A 24,197-nucleotide genomic window follows, 5' to 3' on the forward strand; every position below is an offset into this window, starting at 1 on the left:
GTCTTCCTAAAAACAAACAGAGAAGGAGATGCTCTTATTTTGACAGGGAGCATCTTCCAAAGCCCCGGGGCAGCCACAGAGAAGGCCCAGTCCCAAGCCGCCACCAAACGAGCCGGTGGTAGCCGCAACCAGACCTCTCCAGATGAACTTAATAGGGTTCGTGACAGAGAAGGCGCTCTCTTAAGTGTCCTGGACCCAAGCCGTTCAAGGCTTTATAGGTAATAACCAGCACTTTGTATTTCACTCGGAAACATATTGGCAGCCAGTGCAGTTACTTTAAAGTTGGTGTTAAATGGTTCCTTTGGGTTGCCACGAAGACCAGTCTAACTACTGCATTCTGTACCAATTGTGGACTACATACAAAGGCAGCCCCACGAAGAGTGCATTAGAGTAGGTAAGCCTGGCGGTTACCAGCCTATGCACACCTGTTTTAAAGTAATTTTCTTCCAGAAATGGGGATAGCCGACGTATCAAGCGAAGCTGATAAAAAGTACTCCTGGCCACTGCCTCAACCTCAAAAAGCAGGGAGATTTGGGTCCAGGAGCACTCCCAAGCGACGTGCGTGATCTTTTCGGGGAAGTGTAACCCCATCCAGGACAGGCAGATCTAAACCCTCTCTCAGGTCCCAACACCACACAGTCAGTATTGCTCTTATTTGGATTCAATTCCCTTTATTTTTCTCCTCCTTTGAAAGGGGCTCATGGTCTCTCTCTCTTTTTATCTTATTGCTTTTGATTGCTATTTGGAGTAAAGGTAAAGTGTGCCTTCGAGTCTGTTTCCACTCCTGGTGCCCACAGAGCCCCTCCCATGCAGGATGAGATGATGCCTTTCAGCACCTTCCTATATCGCTGCTGCACGATATAGGCATTTCCCATAGTCTGGGAAACAGACCAGTGGGGATTCAAACGGCAACCTCTGACTTGATAATCAAGTCATTTCCCCACTGCATCATTAGGTGCTGGTATGTTTCCCAGACTATGGGAAACACCTATATTGGGCAGCAGCGATATAGGGAGATCCTGAAAGATGTTGGAGATGATCCATCATCTCATACAGCATGGGAGATGGCAATGGTCAACCTTGCCTGTATTCGACCACAGAAAAACCACAGGACTCTGCGTTCGCCAGTGGTCGACACCGACTCGACGGCACACTTTACCTTTATTTGGAGTAATGACATATTTTTAAAAGGGTAGTTTAAAAACCGAGTGTACCTATTTTGTGTGTTACTTTAAAAAGCAAAAGGGCCCTTTTAACACGGCGACTGGTCCAGTGGCCTCTTGCCTTCCTGTCTGCTACTAGCAACATTCTTCTTAAAACCTCTCATGTGTTATAGGAGGGAACTGCCTTGTTGCTTCTCCTTGTTCTTGGGGAGATGGTGTGAAACTTTCCCAAGCAGAGTTCTCTCTTTTAAATGACAACTCTGCCCGGCCGGCTTTGAGTTCCTGCTGAGCCCAAATCCACTTCAACGCTTGTCTGCTTTTCTATGTCACGTTGCCCTGCAGTAGTGATTATTAGCTACGCTGCTGGGGAGAAAGCAGCTCTGAAGTGAGAATGGAAATATCCCCCAAGTCTCCTGGGGATAAATATTCCATTCAGCAAAATAAATCTGCCAATCTCTTGGCTGTGTGAAGGTGCTTGGCTCCTGCTGAATCCCCCTTGCCTTTCTCCTTTTCAGAGAGCAGCCTTGCTCCAGAGAGCAGCCAAGGGAAGCGTTACTCTCCCAATGAGCCAGGGCCCCTGGTCGAGGCCTATACTAGGGGCACGTCGGAGGCTGGAGTCGGTTGCCACATAGCAGAGACCGATTCCAGTGGACCCGAGACGAGCTACCGAGACGAGGAGGCATCGGAGGAAGCTGACGGGAGCGATGCGGAGGAGCCTCCAAGCAAGCGTATCAAGCTGGAGTTCCAGCCGGACAGTCCCCCACGGGAGGCCAAGGAGGCCCCACTGGTTGGCTCTGAGGAGTCGGACAGCAGCAGCAGCGGCGAAACGGACCTGAGCCTTCTCCACCAGCAGAGGGCACCCCTGGCCAGGAAAGTGAATGGCTGCAAGGCCGGTGGGCGGAGGAGCGCAGGACTTGGCCACCCCTGCACCTCAGAGTTCACCTCCGTCATCCAGACCCAGAAGAGCTCCGCTCTGAAAGCCGACACTGCCCTTAGTATTAAATCAGAGCAGGTCCCCACTGCCAAGGGGGCCCCTTGGACCTGTCCCGCTGCCCACAAAAGCAGCCTGTACACTGTGAACAAAGCACTTAGCCAGGAGAAGCCCACGGCGAGGCAGGCCTCTTCTCATCTGTACGTCTCCATCCCCGACTCGGTGCTCACCCCGCCAGAGATGGACGGTGCTGGGCTGAAAGGGCCCTTCGGCACCTCTCCCCGGGCCCTCCCAGCCGCCGTCATTGCTGCCTCCTCGGCTGACCCCCTCTCGCCCCCGCTCTCCGGCTCCCCTTGTGAGGAGAGGGCCACGTCCACCCCCTTCACCCCACTGGTATACCCCGCCGAGATGGAGGTCCTCCAGCGCTTCCACGCGGGGAACATGGTCTTGCCCCTCATGCACCAGCTGGGCAGCCCCCACGCCAGCACGACAGGCTCCCAGGGCCTCTATGCCACCAGCACGATCCGGTACGCCCCCGCCGACATGACACTAGCCATGCAGAGCAACATGCTGCCACCCTCCCACCCTCTCAACCTCATGGACATTAGTAGCACGGAGGCCAAGACGTCCCGGGAACTCATGTATCACCACCTGCAGCGGCTGAACATGGTCGCACCGTTCGGGAGCTCTGCCAGCTTGGCCCAGCTTTCGGGGGGCGCATTTGCCGCTGCGGAATCCTTGTTTTCCACGCTGCCCTTCTCAGTGGCTGGCGGTGGGGCCCACAGCACATCGGCTCTGGAACGCAAGGAGGACTGAGCCCAGAGAACTGGGTTTGACCTCATCGGTGTCTCCATTTACCCCCCTCAAACTAGGGCCAAACTCTGTACTGGTGGGTGGAGCTAGGGATGAAAAGGTCTTTTGTGGCCTTTTCTTGGGCAGCTTGGTACTGTGCCAGTGTGCTCCGCACCAGGGAAGAAATGCGCTTTTGTTCTGGAGCAAATCCCCTGTATATGTGTGTGTGTGTGTGTGTCTTTTCACAGCACCCATTTCTCAGCCCTGGTGCAAATCGATAGAGAAGCCACCTTCTTGCTCTGTGATCTGCTCCTGCGCCTTGCTTTTCAGGTGTCCAGCCACCCAGCTGTTGCTGTTTAAACTGATGCAAGTGTGGAGTGAGTCCAGGAGTTGTCCCAGCATAAACAGAGTCGTGTTTGTGCAACCTTTCTGGGAAAGATGGAAGCAAGAGGTATCCTGCCCACTTTTGTCTGTCTTCCTGCTGCTGCAAGTTGATGTATTTCCACCACCTTTTTTGCTGGGGACTCCTGGACCAGGAGAATCAGGTTGAGAGCCCGAGGGTTTGAGTTGTGACCCAAAGCAGATGTATCCTGCGTACGTCTGCAAATGGAAACCAGGTTGCTCTCATCCTCCACTCCTATTCCAAGTAGCAACACCAGCCTGTCACACCTGCCATGAACAAGTTTTGCTGCTGTTCGGTCTACGGTGCACTGTGCCCTTCTAAAGTGCTGGCTCATGCTTTCTTGTGGCGAGTTTTGATCACTTGATAAATGCAGCATCCGGTGCTGTCCTGCATCTGAAAGGAAGCCATCGCTGATCAAAGGGCACAGAGGGAAGTTTCACGTTCCTTCAGGAGGAATGGGCAGCAGTGTCTATGCACATTCTTGAGTGGCAGCACTAGATCTAGTAACCTCTCTCCTTATTTATGTTTTCCTCTTCTGAAAACAGTGGCTTAACAGCTTATCCGCTTATCCCTTGTGCTCAGCTAGGAGAGCCAAAAAGGCAGAGAGAAGTTAGAAGCTACCAAAATGCCCTGCCTGCCGAGCAAGCTGGAGGCTGAAGTGCCTGTATTTGCAGAGGGGTCTGGCACTAACTCAGAAATCTGTGGTGCCGCTGAATATGCACCAGTTTCCTAGCAGAGAGGGTGAGGAAGATGCAGCATGGCTGAGCCAGGAGAAGAGAGAGTTCTGAATGAATTAGAAAGCACCTCGCTGTCAATTCCTGTCAGCTGAGACCTCTTCTTTAGCAGGGTTTGTTTGTTTGTTTGTTTGAACCATGATAGATTAATGGAGCATCCATTTTCAGAATAGCAGCTGCTGTAGAAACCGGGGAGTGGCCCCCACCGTTGTGCCACTTATGAGCTCCTGGTAGCAACAAAGCTGTGGAAATGGAAACGAGTGTGGTGGGCAAAATGGTCCAGCAAGGCTGCTCTGCTTTCACTTCTCTTTATGCAAATTCCACTCTCCTGTTCAGACCCTCCACCCAGTAATGGAAAGATACCAGGTGGCAAAACTCTTCCTGGGCCCCCCACTCTAGTCTGAGCAACCAGTCATGAGCCCCGGGGGGGGGGAGGGCGGGTGTGTGTGCCAACGGAGGCTCAGCTGCCTCTGCTTCCTGGCAGCTCGGGTTGCTCCTCTTCCCCACCCTGGTGTTAATGAGAGCTGCACAGCCTGCAAGCTGGCCAGTCGCGCTACCTGGTGAATGGCCAGGCTGCAGGCAGCAGAGCTCTCGGGTGGCGTGGCAGAGACTGCCTGCTTGAGCTGCTGCTGGGAAGCAGAGGCAGCTGCGCCTCCTTCGACACCACCCTGGCTCATGAGGAAGAGCCGCTCCTGCCTAGAGAAGGGGGGAAACGGGCCACTGTGTGGGGGATGACAGCACTTAAAGGTGGAAAATGATGCCATAACTTTTAGCACTTATTCAAAGTAAAGACTTGTACAGTTTGGTGGGGGGGGGGGGAGAGCCCGCAGCAAAACAGTAGCAGTTGGATGATATGATATTTTTCTGTATAATCCATCGCTAAAGATCTGTGTGTGCGCGTGTGCGTTTTTCTTTTATTAATCTACTGTTCTCATCGGATAGATGAATGTAGTGTCCACTGTTCACATGTTGTTGACTTGTTGCTGCTTCTTTTGGCAATCTGGGATTTCAGATAAAATAAAAAGTAAATTGGACTCATTTCCTGCCTTCTAAAAGGATCTTGAGATGCTCAACAAGTCACTTGGCTGAAAACGTCATGGCCAGAAGAGACGGCCCCACCCATGGGCTAAGTTGCACACAGCAGCTGCTAAGTGGGGGGAAAGTCCCAGCTACAAACAGGCAAAATGTATGAATCTCTCCAGAGCTGAATCTAAAACTGAGTCACAAGTGCCCCTTATGTATTATTGACACTGATAAACCATTAAAAAAACCTTTTTAAACTGCACACTGGCTGTTGAGAGAAAGCAAGGAGCACAGCCAGTTCTCACCCCCCCAGCCCCATGCACACACCCACGTCAAGAGATAACCAGAGTTGGTCGGGGTGTATTTAATACAAATGTTTAACTGAGCAGGTCCGGCTGAGTGAAGAATATACGGCCCAGTGGCAGAAGAGATGCAGAATGAGGATTTTAGAGATAAGCAACACTAGAGAAGCAGAGGCAAGCTATACAATTGAGGCAGACACAACTAGCCATTTCTAGGGTATTTTGAGTTGAACATGGCTTTAGTTTGTAGACCTGGCTGGGGTGGGGAAGGAGGGAGAAGAGGGTAAAAGCAATGCCAACAAGAAGATCTCCACAGTGGGCTTGCTTTATAAAAGTGCCAGAGATCCTGGTTTAGCAAGAATAGCAGCTCCCAGCTGGGAAGCCAGCTTGCTCGCTCAGTGGGACATGTCCTTTGAACTCTGTTCTTTCCCAGTGATCTGATTTTTGCTAATGTCATTTCCAAGAGCCCACCTGGAAAACCTGAAATAAATACAAAGCAGCCAACACATCCATGTGTGTCTCGTTTGCAAGAAATTAATCCAGCCTGCAGCCCGACTAGCAGGAGGGCCCACCTGGATGGCCTTAAGCGTCAGTTCGCGGAGTACAATCCCAGGCCGAGGTTTTGTTCACCAACCTCGGTTCTCACTTCTCCGACTTCCCATTGTCCTCCTTATCCTGGCATTTGTCGCTGGGGTCGTCCTGGATAACCTCCACCTCCAAGTGCCCGATATAGAGGGAGATGGTGCACAGCCAGACCAGGGCCACGGCTGTGACTGCAATGACGTTCAGGAGGGCCGTGGGAAAGGACAGCATCATGGTACGCCGCAGGAGGAAGAGGCTGACAAGGTAGGAAGCACTGCCATACGAGACGCAGATTCCACCAAGGATGAAGAAGCCTAGGAGGAGGAGGACCAAAGATCACCCTTCTGGGGACAGGGCTCGCACAGCTGGAGAACTAAGCAATAATATAATAACCACAGCCTCACAGTACAAATCACACATGCCCTTGGGTGAGCTTACAGGTGAGAGCATGAAGCAAACCCCTCTGGAACCACAGGGGTTCCTCAGCAAATACATCAGTGTGGAAAGGAGTCGATCGTCTGTCCTGTCCTCTGACCCCACCACACACACTCCAGTTAAGCATCAAGACTGCAGGCAGCACTATATGGAGAGAGAAGCTTCCAAGGAAGTAATCCCTTTCCCAGGTGGGCTACTCAGCCCACATCGGGCCAGCCCTGGGGATCTGGCTTACTGTGTAGGTATCTGGGGACATGGTTGGCACAAACACTGGGGAAGACATGCAAAGCCAGAGTCCAAGAAGACAGCGGCACTGTGTACTCCCCTGAGCCGTGATGATCCCCCTTTGAAACTCCCTCCCACAAAGCACTCCCTTTCAGAAGGAGACACTGAGTCTGCTCACCACTCTGCCTTACTCCAGAGGCCACTGTTCACCTTTGCACTCCTGGTAAAGTCAGAACTGGATGGGGGAAGCGGGTGAAGAAACAGGGCGGCCATCCCCATAGCTGGAGCTAAGTAAACAAGCCAGATGTGGAAAGCACAACTTTTCTCCTGGACTATGGCTGCTTTTAGGAGCAGCTCTGGTGGCTGGTAGTATTATGTAAGGTTGTATGATGTGGCAATCAGCACACAAGTGCGTTGCATTCCCTTAAAAAGGGTAGAGTGGGGGAGGGAGAAGCAGCCACTTTAAGGGGCTGGCTGTGCTTTTTGGTGCTCTGACCCCTGAGGATTAGGAGCGAGTGCCACTCTGGAGCACTGGATGGCAGCAGCAGCCGCCATCTAGCCACTGAGGTCTCCTACCATGTAGAAAACAGCTTGATGCAAACTAGCTTTTGGGGCTCACGAACAAAGAGAGATCCTTAAGATAGTTACCAGCAGCGACCTTGGAAGGTGGTGGAATATAAGAGCAAAAACAAATATTGGAGTAAGGGAGAAAGAGAAGAGGCATTTGTCAGCAAAGACAACTCCAGAGAGTAGTGTGGGCTTGTCCCTCGACATAAGAACATGAGAAGAAAAGAGGGAGACGGCTTGCTCAACAATTCACACTGTATTTCTGTGGCTGAACCTTACTCTGCCCTCCCCACCCACCCCAATATGGCTTCTTTCAGGGCAGCGCTACAAACAGGGATTTCTGCAAAGCCTGTTGAACAGGGACTTTCCAGGCTTGCACGTTGCAAGGAACCAATCCTGCTGCCCTGACCACTCGCTTCCTCCTTTTCACGTCCGATTCCTGGACATATGCTGTGTTGGGCAAGAGATCACACAACTACAACTCAGTGGCCTCTAACTGCCATTATCAGCTGCACTTTCTACGAGTTTCTGCACAAAGTGAGGTTTCTTTCCCCACAGCTGTTTCCTGGGGATGAGCCGCCTGCCCAGAGCCTACCCCAGACACCACAAACAGAATCTGTCCCCATCTGACTTTCAAGGCTATTCAGTCATTTGCTTCTCTGGAGGCCATTTACAGAACATGACGTCACTGGCGCTATGGGGTCTGAAGTGTCAATGGAGACTTCTTCAAGCTCCTCTAGGCTATTGACTCATTCCAAGAGTCCCCTCTTGGCAACAACCACCAATCAGCTCTTACAGATTTTATAAGGATGACCATCCTGGCCACAGACAGCATTTACAAGGGTTGCACAGGATGCATCTCAAGTCAGTCTCCCACACGGCTACACTGCATAGAACATGTTTTGCAAATAAGTCAATCCACCAAAGTTGCTAACACATCACCAGTCCATGCTTATTTATGGAGGTAGTTTACCACACAGCAACAGCGTGAGAGAAAAGACATCCACTCCTTTCCTGTTTTTCAGTCTGGCACCCTGGAAGCCATTTTTACTTGCCACTGCAGTAGCCGTAGAAATGGACACCACAGGCAGCTGTTAGTGTCTGCATCAGGAAGCTCAGCACCAAAGAGGGAGGGAGAGAAGGAGGGGGGAGAGGAGCCCCCTTCATAAAGGCTTGGCCCTGGATCATTCAGCTAGGAGGCTTCCACCTCACAGGCACAATGATTGGGCATTACCTACCATAAGCCACTTCATGCCCCATATCACTTTGAACATACGAAATCACTCCAACACCAGTAGCCAGCAGGCCATTCCGAAACCAGGAAAGGAACCCTGGGAAAAAGGAAGATAGAGGAAAGGAAAGGAAAAAATCAAATTCCTCTACATTCAAGCAGGTGTAACTTTATTTGCACTCAGTTTGAGGGACAGCAAGGGATCTAATTTGAGGGACAGCAAGGCAAAGCAACCTGGAAAGAGACATTTGTAACACAGGAATTATCTAAAATACAGTCTTGCCACATACTAAGCTGCATCATACCGCATCAAACCACTAGGCCAGACTACTGGCCACATCTAAACCTGTACTGTCTACTCTGATTGGCAGCAGCACTCCAAGATCTCTGGTAGAAAGAATTCCTTCTCATCACTCAAGAGTCCCACCAGCCCCATTGCTATTTACTGAAACAAAACCACACAGGGCCAAATGGTATGTTTGAAATTGTGACTAGCTTTGGTCCGATATTGATCACCCCTCTCTGGACTGTGATCAGCATGTCACCATCATATTGCAAAAACAACAAAAAAACCCAGAAACCTAATACTGACCTGCCTTACAGGGATATTGGTTGGGGTGCTGGTACTATGGACTAATTGAGGCAACATGTGAATGGCTTTGAATGCTGAACTGCCATTATTATCTATACCAGGGCTGCTCAACTTCAGCCCTCCTGCAGATATTAGCCTACAACTCCCATAATCTCTGGCTATTGGCCACTGTGGCCAGGGATTTTGGGAGTTGTAGTCCAAAAACATCTGGGGGATGCCACTGGGAGCCTACAGGCAGGTGTTGAGGGCATGCCCACTTTCCTGCTGTTGCTTCCCTGCAACTGGTACTCAGAGGCATCCTGCCTTGGATGCTGGAGGTGGCCTGTAGCCCTCTGACTAGTAGCCCTTGATAGACCTCTCCTCCATGAAGTTATCCAAACCCCTCTTCAAGCCACCCAGGTTGTTGGCTGTCACCACATCTTGTGGCAGAGAATTCCACCGTCTGCGTAGACAAGGCTGAGCCAGATGGACCAAGGGTCTGACTCAGTATAGGGCAGCTCCCTATGTTCCAAAGCCCCCTTCCCTTCCCCACGTCTAGACCACCTGAGGCTCTCCAGCTGTTATTGGCCTACAACTCCCATAATCCTCTGCCGCAACCTAGCGCAGCAAGGGATGATGGGAGCTGCAGTCCAGCAACCTCTGGGGAGCCTCGCTGAGCCAGCCCCATCTCGAGGGGGCCACTTCGGAGTTCGGACACCAGTCTCTGCCCAAGACCGCAGGCCCCGCCCCCGCGGCCAGGCCCCGCCCCTAGCCCCGCCCCTCCTCACCGGTCTCGTGAGCCTTCCTGAGGAGCCAGGCGTCCGCCTTGTCCAGCTCAGAGACGACAGGAGGCCCCGGGCCCCGGCCGGAGCTGCACCGGGTTGCCCTCGCTCTCCAAGGCCAGGCCTCTCGCCTCAGCAGCCCCCCAGCTGCTGTCGCCCGAGCCACGACCCGGCCCCACCACCAACCCCCGCTCAGCACCATGGCGGCAGCGGCGGAGACGCAGACTGAGGAGCCGGCCTGGGGAGACCGCCTCAGGCGCCTGCCCGCGGAGGCGGGGCTTGCGGTGATAGGTTGCCCCGCTTGCCACTTCTGGGAAGCACCACCCCTTTGCGGGACTTGTTTCGGAAGGGATTGGCGGGTGGGCTGGTCTCTGTGAAGCGAGGCGGGACTAAGGAGGGGTCTCCCCGAGGGGGTGTGGCCTTGGCGGCCTGTCAGTCAAGAAGTCCGCGTTGGGTTAGCCTTCCACGAGCAGGTATGCATTCTGGGATATGTAGTTCTCTCTCCCCCCAATTAAGGCAGCCTATTGCATTCTGGGGATTGGAGTTTTACCTGTCTCCAAGTTAAAAATGTCAGTGTAGCAGGTGGAAGGAGGCTAGAGGAAAGGGGTGCGGCTGAGGCTCTCCAGCTGTTGCTGGACCACAACTCCCCGCGCCCCCTGGGGATGGTGGTGGTGGTGGTGGGAGTTGTAGTCCAACAGCAGCCTCAGCCTGGCCACCTCTGCACTATGTAAACCACTTTTGGGTTTGGGGTTTTTTTTGGGTTTGTGGAAAGCACGATATAATTATTCGTAGTCATATTAAAGGAGTGTGCCACCCCATCCTGAACAGGCTTCACATCTACCCCAGAAACAGCCAATAATAATTTACAACAAGAGACAGAACATTCCTACAAGGTCTGCTGCCTTATCCCTATATATTCTGCCTAACTGAATATGACAGCTTTTTAAAAGTCTTTAAAGATGCATCTGTTCACCCAGGCTTTTAATTAATATTGTTTTAATGGTTCTAATGCTGTTTTAAAAATTTTAAATTGTTGCAATGTTTTAAACTTTTTGTTTTTGCTTTAACTAATGTTTTACTTTCTGTTTGTTGTTGTTGTTGTTGTTGTTGTAAACCACCCAGAGATGTAAGTTTTGGGCGGTATAAAAATGTGTTAAATAAATAAATAAATAAATAGCCCCCTATGCTTCCTCCTGGCCTGCTCTCTTGAGGATGCTTAAATAGCAGGAAGCAAGAAATAAGGAGTGACACAGACTGGCAGCAGCTCTCCAGAAGTGGAGGCAGGGGTCTTTTCCAGCTCCGTCTGCAGATGGTTACTAAACTCTTGTGGTGGGGTGGCCAAACGTAGGCTCCCCTCCAGGTGTTGTTCGATCTTATTTATTTCAGTTTTACATGTATATCCCGCTCATCCTCCAAGGAGCCCAGAGTGGTGTACATGCTTATTTTTGTCCTCACAAGAAGAACCCTGTGAGGTAGGTTAGGTGGAGAGACACTTTATTTATTTGCTTGCTTGTTTGTTTGTTTGTTTGTTTGTTTATTCATTCATTCATTAAAAAATTTGATATACCACCCAATCCACAGACTCAGGGCAGTGTACAAGAACAGCATCTGAGATTTTTTTTTAAGAAGAGAGAGATTTCTCTTTTAAAGGGCAGACGCCTGGCAGAAAAGGAACATCTTCAATAAGATTGTAAAGGCTGAAAGGGAGGAGGCAGACCAAATCTGGGGGTGGGGGGGGGGGGAGAATTCCAAAGTGAAGGGGTGGCAACAGAGAAAGCTGGCCCAGATTCAAACTTGGGTCTTCCTGGTTCTAGTCCAACACTCTAATCACTAAGCTATGCTGGCTCTGCTTTTTTTTTTTTACAACTCCCATCACCCACAGCGGCAATAAAGTGTTTTTGGGGGTGATGGGGTTTGAAGCCCAGCAACAGCTGGAGAACTCCACCTCCAGCCTCAGAGGCACGTTGCCTCTCAATACCAGTTGCAGGGGAGCCATAGCCAGAGAGTGGGCAGGGGCTCACCTCTTGCCGGTGGGCTTCCCAGAGACATGATCTGGTGGGCCACTGTGGGAAACAGGATCCTGGACTAGATGGGCTTCCTTGGGCCTGATCCAGCAGGGCTGCTCTTATGTTTTTAACTGAAACAGTGTTGTAAACTGAGGGGGGGGGGGGCTTGTTCACCTTACCTGCCAGAATGAGGGACACAAGTTTGGGGAGGGGCAGGAGGTGTATGCAGTGGTAATCAAGAGCCTGAGTATCATTGACGTCTATGTAACTGAATTATATTATATTATATTATATTATATTATATTATATTATATTATATTATTTATTTATATGCTATTGAATAGTGCCAGCATTGTTATCATTTAGAACGTATCCAAGTTATACCACTTTTCAACCAAAACTTCTCAAAATAAGAAGCTGCTGGCCCCGCCACCAAAATGCGGGACAAATGCTGTCCCTAGAGGGGCCAACATTTCATCCCTGTCATGAGGGACGTCCTGCGCACTGAGGGACAGTTGGCAACCCTAATCCTTACCCCCACACACACACGCACACACCCCTGCTGGCCTCCGGCTGACCCCCGGCCCCCTCCCTGACGGGCCCTGCCATCGGGCGGGTGGGGGACCCTCTAGCAACAGAGCTTCCATCTGCGTAGCGGCCACATCCAACTGCCGCTCTGCGTAGTTGCCATAGCAGCGCTTGAAAAGTCCTCCTGTGCTGCAGAACCCCGAAGCATGAAGCTGAAGCCCAGCCAGCGGAGGGGGGCTTGGGGGGCACAGAGGGGGGAGGCAGGAGCCAGGACATCTAGCAGGCGGGGCAGGGCGGGGCGCGTCACCCACACATGATGCCCCACGCCCACCTCTCAGCTGCGGCAACTCGCTTCTTTTATTATTTTGATTTATTTCAAATGTGGACTGTTCTTCATGTGGGTTCCTCCTAAACCATCCTGCTGAGAGGTGGCCTCTCAATGTGGTAAATACGGCACATCACAGATGATCAGATTCTGAGGTGTGTGGGGGTTCCCCCCCCCAAACCTTGTTCGGATTTCAGAATTTGGCATCCTGGTCGTATGGGCTGAGAATGTTATCAGTTTTGTTGTTGTTTGAATATTTAGTTTTATTTAGTCAGTCTGTTTCAGCATTTGTTGCTGAAATAGGCAAACAAATTTGTATTTGTTGTTGTTTAAATGCTACTTGCGGCAATCATTGTAGGTTTAGTTGGGAGGTCGGCAGAGATTCTTACTGGTTCAGTACAGTATTTAAAATGTCCTCTATCATTTAGTGCAGCAATTGTCTTATTCAGGTTGCAGGGAGAGTTGCTTACTTAGGGGGTTATTCATAAAAAGACTGCACTCTACTCTGAGGTTAATTTATCTTGTTTTAGCTGACTCTGTCCAGATGAAGAAGAAAAATACCTTCCCATTCTATATGGAGCTGAAATATGGGGATATGATGGCTCAGGTGAGTTAGAGATAATTCAAGGCAACCTTCTTTGTGGAGGTCACCACGGCTTCATCTACAGTGTTGCTCAGAGTTTAACCTGGCATATCTCCGGCTGAGCAAAGAATCCTTCTCCTTTAAGCCCTCAGCTATTATCTTAACCACTGCTCGTGCATAAGGGAAGGTTACCAGCATTATGTTTTAAAGAAGACATTGCTCTTGTCTCCTCAATATTTTATTTAAAATATTTATTATGTCCCACCTTTCAACTGCATGAAGCAACATCATGCACCATTGATGGGGCACCATTACCTTTGGTTTATATCGTGACAGCATTAAACTCGCAAATCAGGTGACCCCCCCCAATGCCTACCAAAGGGGCGGAGCAATTGGATTAGATATACGCACCCTTCCAGCAGCCCTGGAGAGAGCCCCTAAGCCAAACTCCGTTCCCCTGCAGGAGAGTGTCTGGCCTCCACCCCTCAACTGCCAAGCTCAAAGCAAAAATATATGTGGAGCACTGGCGGTAGGTGGGGTCTTGCTAGCAGGCTGCTCTGGAGTTGGGTGAGGAATTATGGCGCTTGGCTCAGCACCCTCCACCCTTTCAGTAAAACTGGCCACCAGCCCCAGGGTGGGGGGCACCGTTCATTGTATCTGTTTCTTTGGTAGCGCTGAGGAGTGTTCAAGAGGCTTCTTTATGCCAAAAGGATGGGCAAGGCAGATCGCTATGTGCCCATGAGGCTAAGTGGCTCTCCTGCAGGTGACAGCACTCCAGGTGTGTAAGATTATGACTAAATCAGTTTCATGTACCTTAGGCAGCCAAGCTGGACCGAAGCCGTTTAGGACTTTCAATTCTGTGTTTTGCCACAGGGCCAGTGAGGACTCGCCTCATCCAGATTTCGGTGACTTCTCCTAAAGAGATAACGAGGCAGCAGAAGCCACTGCAAAGAAAAGAAGGAGGTCAGTAAGTCCCGTATGGCTGAGTAAACCTGCTCAGGATTGCGCTGCGAGTCTGATGCACAAGCGTCTCATTTTAGCTCCAGGTTCAGCCACAGATTCCACGAAGGCTCCAGTCATCAAGACATCTGGGACTCTTGCCACAGAGACAGCTGGGCAACCGAGACATTTGCACATAGATGAGGAAGGAGAAGGAGGAGGTGAGCAAGCCCCACGTTCCTGAGGACACGTGCATAGCGATGGGCTTTGCAAGAGGCCCACCTTATTTAACTGGCCTTGTAGAAAGTACAGGTTGGGCAGATGTGCAGTTATGGTGTTCTTTTTTTTTTTTAATTGTATTTATTAAAACCAAATTACAATGCTGAACACTATAGATCCAGACACAAAGAATAAAACATAATACAACAAACCTTGGAGCTGCTCCCAGTTCACAAAATTTCTGATTTAGAGAGATTTATTTTTAAACCTGCTACTTTTTCAAAATTAAATAACTCATCCTGTATAGATGAGATAGCCCGTAAGGGATCTGATAGTATTAAGACAATATCGTCAGTGTATAGGCTGACCTTATGCTCAGTACTCTTAATAGTCAGTCCTTTAAACTGCTGGTTACCTCTGAAGGCCAAAGCTAATGTGTCTATGGCAAGTACAAATAGCAAAGGGGAAAGTGGACATCCCTGTTTTGTACCCCTTTTGCTACTGAATATTTCAGAATCCCAGGAATTTATTCAGACTGTGGCGTGAGATTCACTATATAGTTGTCTGATGATATCAGTAAATCCTGTTCCCATTTTAAGATGATCTATTAACTTAATCAAAGAAGACCATGACAAACGGTCAAAAGCCTTGAACATGTATAAAGTATGTATGGCTGAAGGAATTTTATTCTTTTTACTAAAATATATATACAGTTCAGTATGTGACCGATGGGATCTGCAATCTGCCTTCCTTCTATAAAACCCAACTGGTCTGGGTTTATATACTGGGACGGTTATGGTGTTCTGATAGTGCCTGAATAGCAATACTGGTGGTGTGACTTTGGGGTCACCTGCTCCTGAGAATGCCTCCTCTCATTGTGCATCGGTTTGGGCTGTAAGTCTGAAGTGCAAGTATCTTCATCTAGCCCCACTGTCAGCCATGGACCCAGTGGGGGCACAGCTTGGCTGTGGCAACCATGTGCAGAAATACACCCGACTGGCTCTGCCCCTTCAAGCTGCCATTTTGCAACTGGCTCCAGTTGGTGGACCCCAAGGCTCTAGCCAGGAAAAGAATAAATCCCGCGAGCCTGAAATCTTCCCACCATTAAATGAGGTTATGCACCACCTTGCCTTACTACAACAGCTGCTTTCCACCCAGCACTTTTAGGTGCTAATATTTCATTCATTTTACAGAAGAAATAAAGAAACAGAAGAAATGTATTCCAGAAGAAGAAACCAATGAAGACATTTACTGCAAAGCCCTGGCGAAAACTCTGCACCACATTGCCCTGCCTGTGACGGTGGGGTTTTATGCACCGTGGGGGCAGAACAAAAAATGGCTTTCAGACGGAATCCAAGGTGAGACAAAATCGAAATTCCTTGTGAGTATCCTCTAAACTGCAAGGAATGGTCAGAGCTGGAGGCAAAACGCAATGAGAGTTGAATGCTGGGACAGACACGGGACCTTTTCCAGTGGAACGGTGTGCCACTGAAACTCATTTGGCTCGTTGACACAACCCTAAGCAGGGTTGGAGGAGAGACCAGCCAGGACAGGAGAACCGTGACTGCTTCTGATCCACAGTTGTGTGAACTCAAAAAGGAAGATGGGAGAGGGATTGTGTGGGAGGTGGGACCTGGATAGGACAGGCGTGGCGTTTAACTCAGGAATTTCTCCCTCCCCTTCTGGACCCCCTCCACGGAATTTCACCAATCTGCCACAACCCGCCCCCCCTTCACCCAACATTTGCAATTGCAAATCACTCAGAGCAGACCATACCCAACACAGCTGTCAAACTCCCCTTCGTTGAGTTTTGAAAAATGCCAGCCAGAATACCATAGGAGAACCGTGAGTGTTTCTGATCCACAGTTGTGTGAACTCAAAAAGGAAGATGGGAGAGGGATTGTGTGGGAGGTGGGACCTGGATAGGACAGGTGTGTCCTATCCTGCCCTTCAGTATGTTGAGGGTGGATGAAAAGATGCCCTCCCCAGCTCCTGCACTTACACGATCACCCTCTCTCCCTCTGGCCTTGCTTTTTGAATTCTCATGACCACAGATCTGTGCCTTGTTCTGTCCTGTTGTGAGTCTGTGGTCTGCTAAGCAAGGCCTGGGTGGGAGCAACTCTGAGAAAGCGCCGTCTAGCAATGGGGTAACAGATTCCAAATGATCCGGGTGCCTGCTAAATTCTGCAGGATCTGGGATAGCTCTCATGGAAAGCAGACTTTGAGCCGAGCCCTTGGATCTCCAAGAGGGACCTGACCTGCCTCTTTCTTTGGGAAGGAATCCCATGACATCACTGGAACACACAACATCGCTTCCCCATGCAAGCTTTGCTAGACTTGAAGCATGAAATAGGGTCACCCCTTGTGAGAAGCTACGGGAACTACAGAAGTGACTACTGCAGTGTGTGGGCTGTAGCCATAGGGGGCTAGGCTATCCCAGGCCCTGTCCCCTACACTTTAATTTGAAGAAATGCACAACCCCTTTCCATATAGAGATAAAGACCTGCGGGGAAGGTAGGTGGGATTTTACTTGGCTGTTTAATCAGTCAATTTGCTTATTATAGTCTCCAACCAGCCAACAAAAGTATATACACATGAGGTATAATATATATCATATAGCACCCACAAAATATAGTTTACAACCAATACCGTATGATTGTTCAATAAGAGGTAAGTGAACCTGGTGCAATCTCCTAGACCAAGGACTGCAAAGTCCAAAGGGCACTGATAAATACTTGGCACATTTTATTAAAATTACCGTGGGAAATTTTACTTAAACCCTGCTGCGTGAGCAAAGAGGCCCCCTTTAAAAGTGGTGAGTCTCTTTATTTATCAGGGGGAGAGCAACTGGCCCTATCCGTCCCCAACACAGCATCCCTCCAGTGGCTGTTGCTGAGGTCCATCTTGTGTTTCCTTTTTAGATTGTGAGCCCTTTGGGAACAGGGAGCCATCTTTAGTTATATCTATGTAAACCACTTTGGGAACTTTGGATTGAGAAGCAGTATATAGATATGTGTTGTATACTGTCTGTGTTTAGGTTTTTGCTGCTCTGCATTAACTTTTGATGCCGCCACCAAGATCCATACCCTCCCTCAGTGATGAAGTGCTCTGCAAGAAGAAGGTCTTGTCCAAGTCTAGGCTGGTCCTGTGCAGTCAGCATTGGGGGCAGACGCACACTCTGGATGTGCACGGCAGGGTGGATGTTTCAGTCGTGCGTTTTTCTTTCTGTTGCAGATCACATGTCCCAGAAAGGCAAACCAAATAAGGATGGGAAAGAAGGTGCAAGCAACATGCAGTCTGCCTTTTGGCTTTTCTGGCATATAATGTTTTATCTCCCTGTCTCCAGTTCAATAAAGCCCCCAAAGGTCCGGTATCTCTTCCTCCACTTTGATGCCTGGGAGTATGTGGGGTGTGACCACACCTGGGCCGGCCTCGTCGCCACGCTGCTGGATGAGATTGAAGGAAAGAATATCGTTCCTTTCAGCGTTTTCAGGGCCTTTGGCGGGGAATTCAAGGAAGAGCCTGGGAAATGCGGGAAGCAATGGGTCCTGAAACCCTGGAGCCGGAGCTTCTTTGTCTGTGGCTCCTTCCTCTTCGTTGTCTTTACTCTTTGCATGGTGCTGCTGCGGGAAACAGCGGAAGGCCATGTCTGGAGGAACATGGGATATGTCGTCTTGCTTGTGGTGGTCACATTTTCGTTCCCTTTCCTGTGCGCCTTGAAAAACGTCTGCTTCACACTGAAAAGGAAGCTTCAGAGAGAAATGAAGAGAAAGGACCGCAGCGCCCAGCTGGGCTTCATGCACTCCGTGAAGCAAGAGGTGGAAACCATGATTCGTTTTCTCCAGTTCATGGCCTTGATAGAGGAAAAAGAAATCCGGGTGGTCCTGAAGATCACCAATTTGGACCTGTGTGCCCCAGACAAGGTGGTGGCTGTTCTAGATGCCATGAGGCTGCTTCTTTGCACCAAGAAGGCTCCGTTTATCTCCCTCTTGGCCGCTGACCCCCATATCCTGGTGGAATGTATTCAGTGGTCAAACAACACCTGCAACAATGGGTATTTATACTTGGACCGAATCGTGTCCTTGTCCTTCTCTCTGCCCCAGATGAGCTGCAAGGCCAAAAGGCAGCTGCTTAAGGAGAATCTGAACAGAGGAGGAAGAAAGAAACAGGAGGAGGACTCTGTGATTGATCCAGAAGCTCAGAAAAAGGACAGCAAGAGCAGCAAAAAAGCCAAGAGCTCCTTGACGGCAGAGGAAATGCAACATGTCCTTCGATACCTGAGTAATGAGAGTGTCAACCAATACATCCCAGGGAATTCCATCCAGATGAAGAGGGCGGTGAACGCAGTGCTGACCATCTTGACCATGGTCAGACTGGGATTTAAACCCAAACTCAAATTGCAGACTGAGGGGAAAGAAGATCAACTGACAATCGAAGAGGTGATAGACTGGGTTATCCTTGCCCATTGCTGGCCTTGCCGCTTGAGCTGGATTTTGCAATGCGAGGAGGACGAGCGGCAGCAGAGAAACCTGGAGGAAAGCCAGGCTGGGAGCCCCCAGCAGAAGCAGGCCAATGGCCAAAGCAGGGAAGGCAAGCCGCAGGAAGAAGAGGGGGAGAAAGGGGGGCAAAGGTTGCTGGCATTTTTTGAAGAGAACGCTTTGGAGCTGGATGAGATGAAGTATAAGGTCAAAAGGCTCCTGGAACTCGATGGAGACCCTGAACTCTTCAGAAACTTCCTGCAGAAAAGCCACTTCACCGTGGAGAGGGCCAGGTATTTCGCCGACTTTCTCATCAACTTGGATTTCTCTTTGAAAAGGCAGCTTGAGTTGCTTCGGGATCTAAATAGCATAGCCAGGAGAAAGAAAAGCAGCAATGAGGCGCCACCCACAGCAAAGAAAAGCGTTGGCTAGCCCAGGAGTTCCCAGTCTTGGGTCTCAGGTGTTTTTGGACTACGGCTCCCATCATCCCCAGCAGCATTCCCACTAACAGAGAATTCCAGATGTCGTTGACGACAACTCCCAGCATCCCCAGCTGCGATGGCTTTTGGCTGGGAATTATGGGAGTTGTAGTCAACATCATCTGGGATTCCCTGTGAGAGGGGACACTGATCCCCAGCCACAATGGCCATAGGATGGGAGGTGTAGTGCCAACATCATCTGGGCACCCAAGGTTGGGAACCCCTGGGCAGGAGTGTGTGGAAAAGGGATCAACAGTTCAGGAGATTCCCTATGCAATAACTAAAATGAAAAAAGCATCAAACTGTGTCCCAGGGACCTGAAAATGCATATGGCTAAGGACCTTGGAGATCTTTTGGGCTCTACCGCTTCCCAGGGCTCTGCTGGTATTTTATTTTATTTTTAAATAAGAATTTCATGGACCATCAAGAACCAGAAGCAGTTTTTCACTGCTAATTAGCAATTTGGTACAAATTCTAAGTATAGATCTTGGAGTGCCATTTAGGCAGTTGTCTCCCTTCTCCTTGTTTTGGACACATTCAATTATTCTTGAGAAGCATGTGTCTCTCTGGCTATTATGAGGTATAAAAAGTGTTCTAACATTCACTGTGTTTTTGCCAGGTGGAGTAAGGAGGCTTTGAACTTGTTGGCAATCTTGCCCCACTCTACACCTGACTTCCCTCTCTTTCCCCATCAGACCTTGAGATGGAACTTCTGCATCAATTATTGGACAATGCGGCATTGCTAGAATTAAAAGGGTGGGGGGATGAAATCCTCTTCCTTTTGACGTAGTAAAGACAGGAATTTGCAGCTGTGCAAATCCCATTTTGACACCTCATGTGGTGACTTCTATGACAATGTGAGCTAGAAAGTAATGATAGTTTCATTAAAAAAAATATGTATCTGCATTCTAATACAAAATGTTATGGAACGTTTGTGTGAAATTGTGTAACTTGGTACTTGCTTAATTTTTATTTGAAAAATGAGTGGACATTTAAAAATGGGAGGCCCAAGGAAAAATTTTCTTCCCCACCCAGAGGGAGAGGGCAGAGAACTGGAGGTTCTCAGCCTTGAATCCCAATGTTGTTGGACAATAGCAGCCTTTGGCCTCTATGGCTGTGGGTTATGGGAGTTGTAGTCCAATATCTGGGGCCTTAAGGTGGAGAACTAGAGTTGCCATGCCTGCTGAAATTCTAGGATTCCCCTGGATTTTAAGCATTTCACCCAGATTGCTTAGCCCACCCAGATTCACCCAGATTTCAACTTTCTTTTTTTCTTTTAAAGCTAAGCTCTAGCCCTTGTAGAAGCAGAGTTATGGAGCAAAAGGTGCAGCCCCTCTTCTGCTCAAAAATTATCTTCAAGCTACTTTACATCATATGCAAATTAGGCACCCAGCTTTGGAAAGCCAGAATCTGGCAACCCTATGGAGAAGCCCAGAGGCTACGTGTGTGAAGGGCACGAATCCAGGCGTGAAGGACTGTTCCGTGCAAGGAGGAAACAGACCTCCAAGTCAAAGGCACTGGGTGGGATCCAGAGGTGCCCTTTGGTGAGCAGAAGGTCTCCTTTGGATCTGACGAAACACCACTTTCTGTTGCAAGGTGGCAGGAAGCATAAGGAGCCTGACACACTGCCTTCCCCCTGCTCTCATTTGAGAAGCACTTTGAAATAAGAAGGTAGACAAGCAACAACTATTCTGTTCTATGGTTTTGCATGCAAGGTTGACAGCTGAGAGGGAAAGCTGTGCCCAGGCTCTGTAGAGCAGAAACCCTACCTGATTTCCCCTCCCGCCAATGAATGATACTCTTCCACCCCCTGGCAGAAACACCCCTCTGCCCCCCTCCCCTCCCCTATTGCACATCCTTTCGATCCCCCCTTCCTTTCTGCCTCTCCACCCTTCACTTTCCCCTAAAAGTGCAGCTTAGCTCAAGTAATGCTCATTTGCTGCTGTCTGCTGAGGATCCACAAATCTCATGTAAAGGATGCTCACGAGAACAGAACACACTAAGCAAAATATATTCAGTGTCTTTGTGGTTTAGTCCAAGTGTAAATGGACTGACACGGTGAAGGTCACATAATCTCAATCCACATGATTCCTCTGCAGGTTTATCTGCTTGCAACACCATACAGAGCACAGATGTGGTTATCAAGATGCAGCAGACAAACGGCAGAGCGTTTGCATAACATGCAATTAGTTTTAATGTTATCTAGTTCATCTGCTTTTAATTTGTTTTTTAATTTTAATTATTATGTATTAATTTTAACAGAAACCGCCCTGCGCCACCAGGGCGGTATATAAGTCAAATTAACAGTAATGATACTAAATGACAACAACATGTCAGCCAGGTTTCTGAACAACATGGCGGTCTGTGCAGACTTCATTTGCAAGACATATTCCCTCCCATTACCTCTGTGACAAAAGAACTCTGTTTTCTTGAGCTCACCGTTATGTCCGCACCCTTTGTTTTCCTTTTTAAAATTAAAAACTACAAGTCCACACACTGTGGCTGGCCTCGCTCACCTACTGCTAGTTCAGTCCCACCACCTTGCAGCCAAGTAGCTTCTGCTAGTTATTAGCACCACCAGACTCCACTCTCACAACATACCTTCCATGTGTGCTGCAATGTTCTCCCTCCCCGGAATAGGCTGCTGCCTGTGTCCCGGACCCTGAAGACCCAGCACAGATGCGTCCGTAACGCCCTCCTCCACCTACAGAGACTGGCCAAGTGGTACCGCACAAAGAGAGATGCTGCAGTACGCAGAGCCCTTCAGTTTGCCAGCTAATCTCTGAGCCATCCAGATTTTGTGTTCAGACATTCATTGGGATGGGCCCTGTTGGATCCTACCTTGAGCTCTGCTTTTCCTGTCTTTAAGCACCTTCCTGCTTTCCTGCCCCAGTTCTGGGCTCATGGATGAATCCCTATTTCCCCAAAGGTATTCCTACATCATGTTTTCAGTTAAATGTGTGGGCTCACTGTACTGTGTCCATGTCAAGATCATTCAGTACAGACACACAATATGTCTTCTGTTACTCCCTGTCTTGTGTAGTTGTCATAGGTACACCAAAAGGAGTGCTAATGGTGCTCAATAAGCACCCGGCACACACGCACACATGCACGCGCACACACACACACGGCATCAGCAACAGGACAGCGGAGGCTGCACCGTCTTGACTTTACAACTGATACATTTTGGCTGTGCTTCCTTATTTGTTCAGGGCTCTGGGCATGATTTGATTAAGTGGATTATGGTCCAGGACCAGGAACCAAAACAAAAACAAAAACAAGAAAAATACAAAATTCTAAGAGAATTAACACAAGTTGCAGTAACTCACATGACATCAATTTACCATTTCACAGTTACATTAAATCAGTAGCAATCAATGTTTATTTCGATCAAAGATCAAATACAGAGTTTAAAAATATATATATTGCAACCAACTGGATCATGACTGTGCCAATTGTTGTCGTGTTTTCACTGCTGCTATACAAAATTCAGCTACTGTGCAAGTGATGGTTTGATTTGTGTCAGAGAGCAATAGCTTGGTATAGAACACCTCCAGTCTGTCTGGGTACTTCTGCAATAGAGGGGGAAATATATATTCACTAAGAGTTGACATAATCAGATAAAATATGAAAGCCACTATCCACACAACCTTGATAAAACAACCCCTGTACTAACTGATTTGAAAAAACAAAGATTTAAAATGTGATAACTTCTGAACTAAAATGAGACATTGGTAAGTCTCTGGTGACCCACACAGGTAGGAAAACAGAAAAACAAATTACCCTTGCTGAAATTAAGATTTCCCCCCCAGTTTATGGCAACTGGTTTCTTCCATGATTATGTGAGTCTGGCCTCTTAGCAGTTCAAATTGCCTTTTCAAAGAGAAGTCCAGATTGATGAGAAGATCGTAGAAATAACTGGCTCGCTTAACAGTAAAATAGTTCTTGTTCTGCAGGAAGTTTGTGAAAAGATCAGGATCTCGATCAAGTTCCAAAAGCTTCTTTATCTCATCCTTATATTTGTACAGCTCTTCAGCATATTCATTAAAAGATGCCAGTAAACTCTTGCTGCCATCGTCCTCTGCTCCTTTCCCATCTGGGTTTCCATCTCCAGTTTTGAAACTGCCCTCCGACTCCTTCAGCTGGGAACCACCAGCCTGACTTTTTTTGAGCATTCTTCTTTGGGAGTCGTCTTCTTCACACTGCAAAATCCAGCTCAAACGACAAGGCCAATAAGTAGCAAGAATAACCCATTCAACCACCTCTTTAATCTGCAGTTTCTCTACCCCATCAGTCTTCGACCGTAGACTGGGTTGAAATCCCCTTTTGAGCATTGACAAGGTGATCAGCGCTGTGTTCACCACCCTCTTAATTTGGATGGAATTCCCTGGGATGTATTCATCAAATTCCTTTTCATTCAGGCACTGCAGGACGAGATTAATTTCATTCTGCGTCAAGGAGCTCTTGTCTTCTTTGTTGCTCCTGCCCTTTTCCTCAGGAGATTTTGTTCTTTGCTTACTATTAGAACCCTCCTCCAGAATCTCATTAAGTATCTGTGACTTGGCCTTATAGCTCATCCGTGGCAGAGAAAACGGCAAAGTCACAATTCGGTCTAAGTGTAAATATCCATTCCTGGGGGTCTTACTTGCCTCGTCAATGCATTCTACAAGGATACGTGAGTCCGCAGCCAAGATGGAGATGAACGGAGCTTCCTTGTCAGAAAGGAGAATGTTCATGGCATCCAGAACGGCCACCACCTTTTCTGGAGCACAAACGTCCAAGTTGGTGATCTTCAAGACCACCCGGATCTCCTGCTCCTTGTAGAACGCCATGAACTGCAGGAACCGAATGAGGGTTTTGACTTCTTCCTTCACAGAGTGCATGAAGCCCATCTTGGTG

At 48.9% G+C, this 24,197-nt stretch overlaps 3 protein-coding genes across 13 annotated transcripts in view; 2 read left to right on the forward strand and 1 right to left on the reverse strand.

Annotated features, from left to right (window-relative positions):
* Window positions 1–5,062, forward strand: part of NPAS1 (neuronal PAS domain protein 1) — a 64,483-nt gene extending 59,421 nt beyond the window's left edge. For all 3 annotated transcript variants that reach the window (XM_053267379.1, XM_053267377.1, XM_053267380.1), the window contains exon 12: window positions 1,679–5,062. In XM_053267379.1, coding sequence (XP_053123354.1) covers window positions 1,679–2,910 — 1,232 coding nt within the window. In that variant the 3' untranslated portion in view covers window positions 2,911–5,062. The remainder of the gene's footprint in view (window positions 1–1,678) is intronic.
* A 332-nt stretch (window positions 5,063–5,394) lies between these two features.
* On the reverse strand, window positions 5,395–10,026 carry TMEM160 (transmembrane protein 160). The gene is made up of 3 exons (XM_053267392.1): window positions 9,748–10,026; window positions 8,396–8,488; window positions 5,395–6,244 (listed from the first exon to the last, which is right to left on the reverse strand). The coding sequence occupies exons 1-3, from the start codon at window positions 9,941–9,943 to the stop codon at window positions 5,991–5,993; spliced, it is 543 nt and encodes a 180-aa protein (XP_053123367.1). The 5' UTR covers window positions 9,944–10,026; the 3' UTR covers window positions 5,395–5,990.
* LOC128332738 (NTPase KAP family P-loop domain-containing protein 1-like) lies at window positions 9,942–20,222 on the forward strand. 9 transcript variants are annotated; one of them, XM_053267384.1, is made up of 8 exons: window positions 9,942–10,214; window positions 11,128–11,213; window positions 13,131–13,207; window positions 13,856–13,961; window positions 14,057–14,146; window positions 14,224–14,343; window positions 15,535–15,699; window positions 17,576–20,057. In XM_053267384.1, exons 4-8 carry the CDS (start codon window positions 13,895–13,897, stop codon window positions 19,249–19,251), a joined length of 2,118 nt encoding a protein of 705 aa, XP_053123359.1. In that variant the 5' UTR covers window positions 9,942–10,214; window positions 11,128–11,213; window positions 13,131–13,207; window positions 13,856–13,894; the 3' UTR covers window positions 19,252–20,057. The 9 variants fall into 9 exon arrangements, with proteins under 9 accessions (XP_053123359.1, XP_053123361.1, XP_053123360.1 ...); XM_053267388.1 differs by lacking the exons at window positions 9,942–10,214; window positions 11,128–11,213 and adding an exon at window positions 12,121–12,755 and having other exon boundaries at window positions 17,576–19,112; window positions 19,918–20,222; XM_053267386.1 differs by lacking the exon at window positions 11,128–11,213.
* Window positions 20,223–24,197: the final 3,975 nt, after the last annotated feature.

Source organism: Hemicordylus capensis, chromosome 7 (genome assembly GCF_027244095.1).
Source record: "Hemicordylus capensis ecotype Gifberg chromosome 7, rHemCap1.1.pri, whole genome shotgun sequence".
NCBI classification, from domain to species: domain Eukaryota; kingdom Metazoa; phylum Chordata; class Lepidosauria; order Squamata; family Cordylidae; genus Hemicordylus; species Hemicordylus capensis.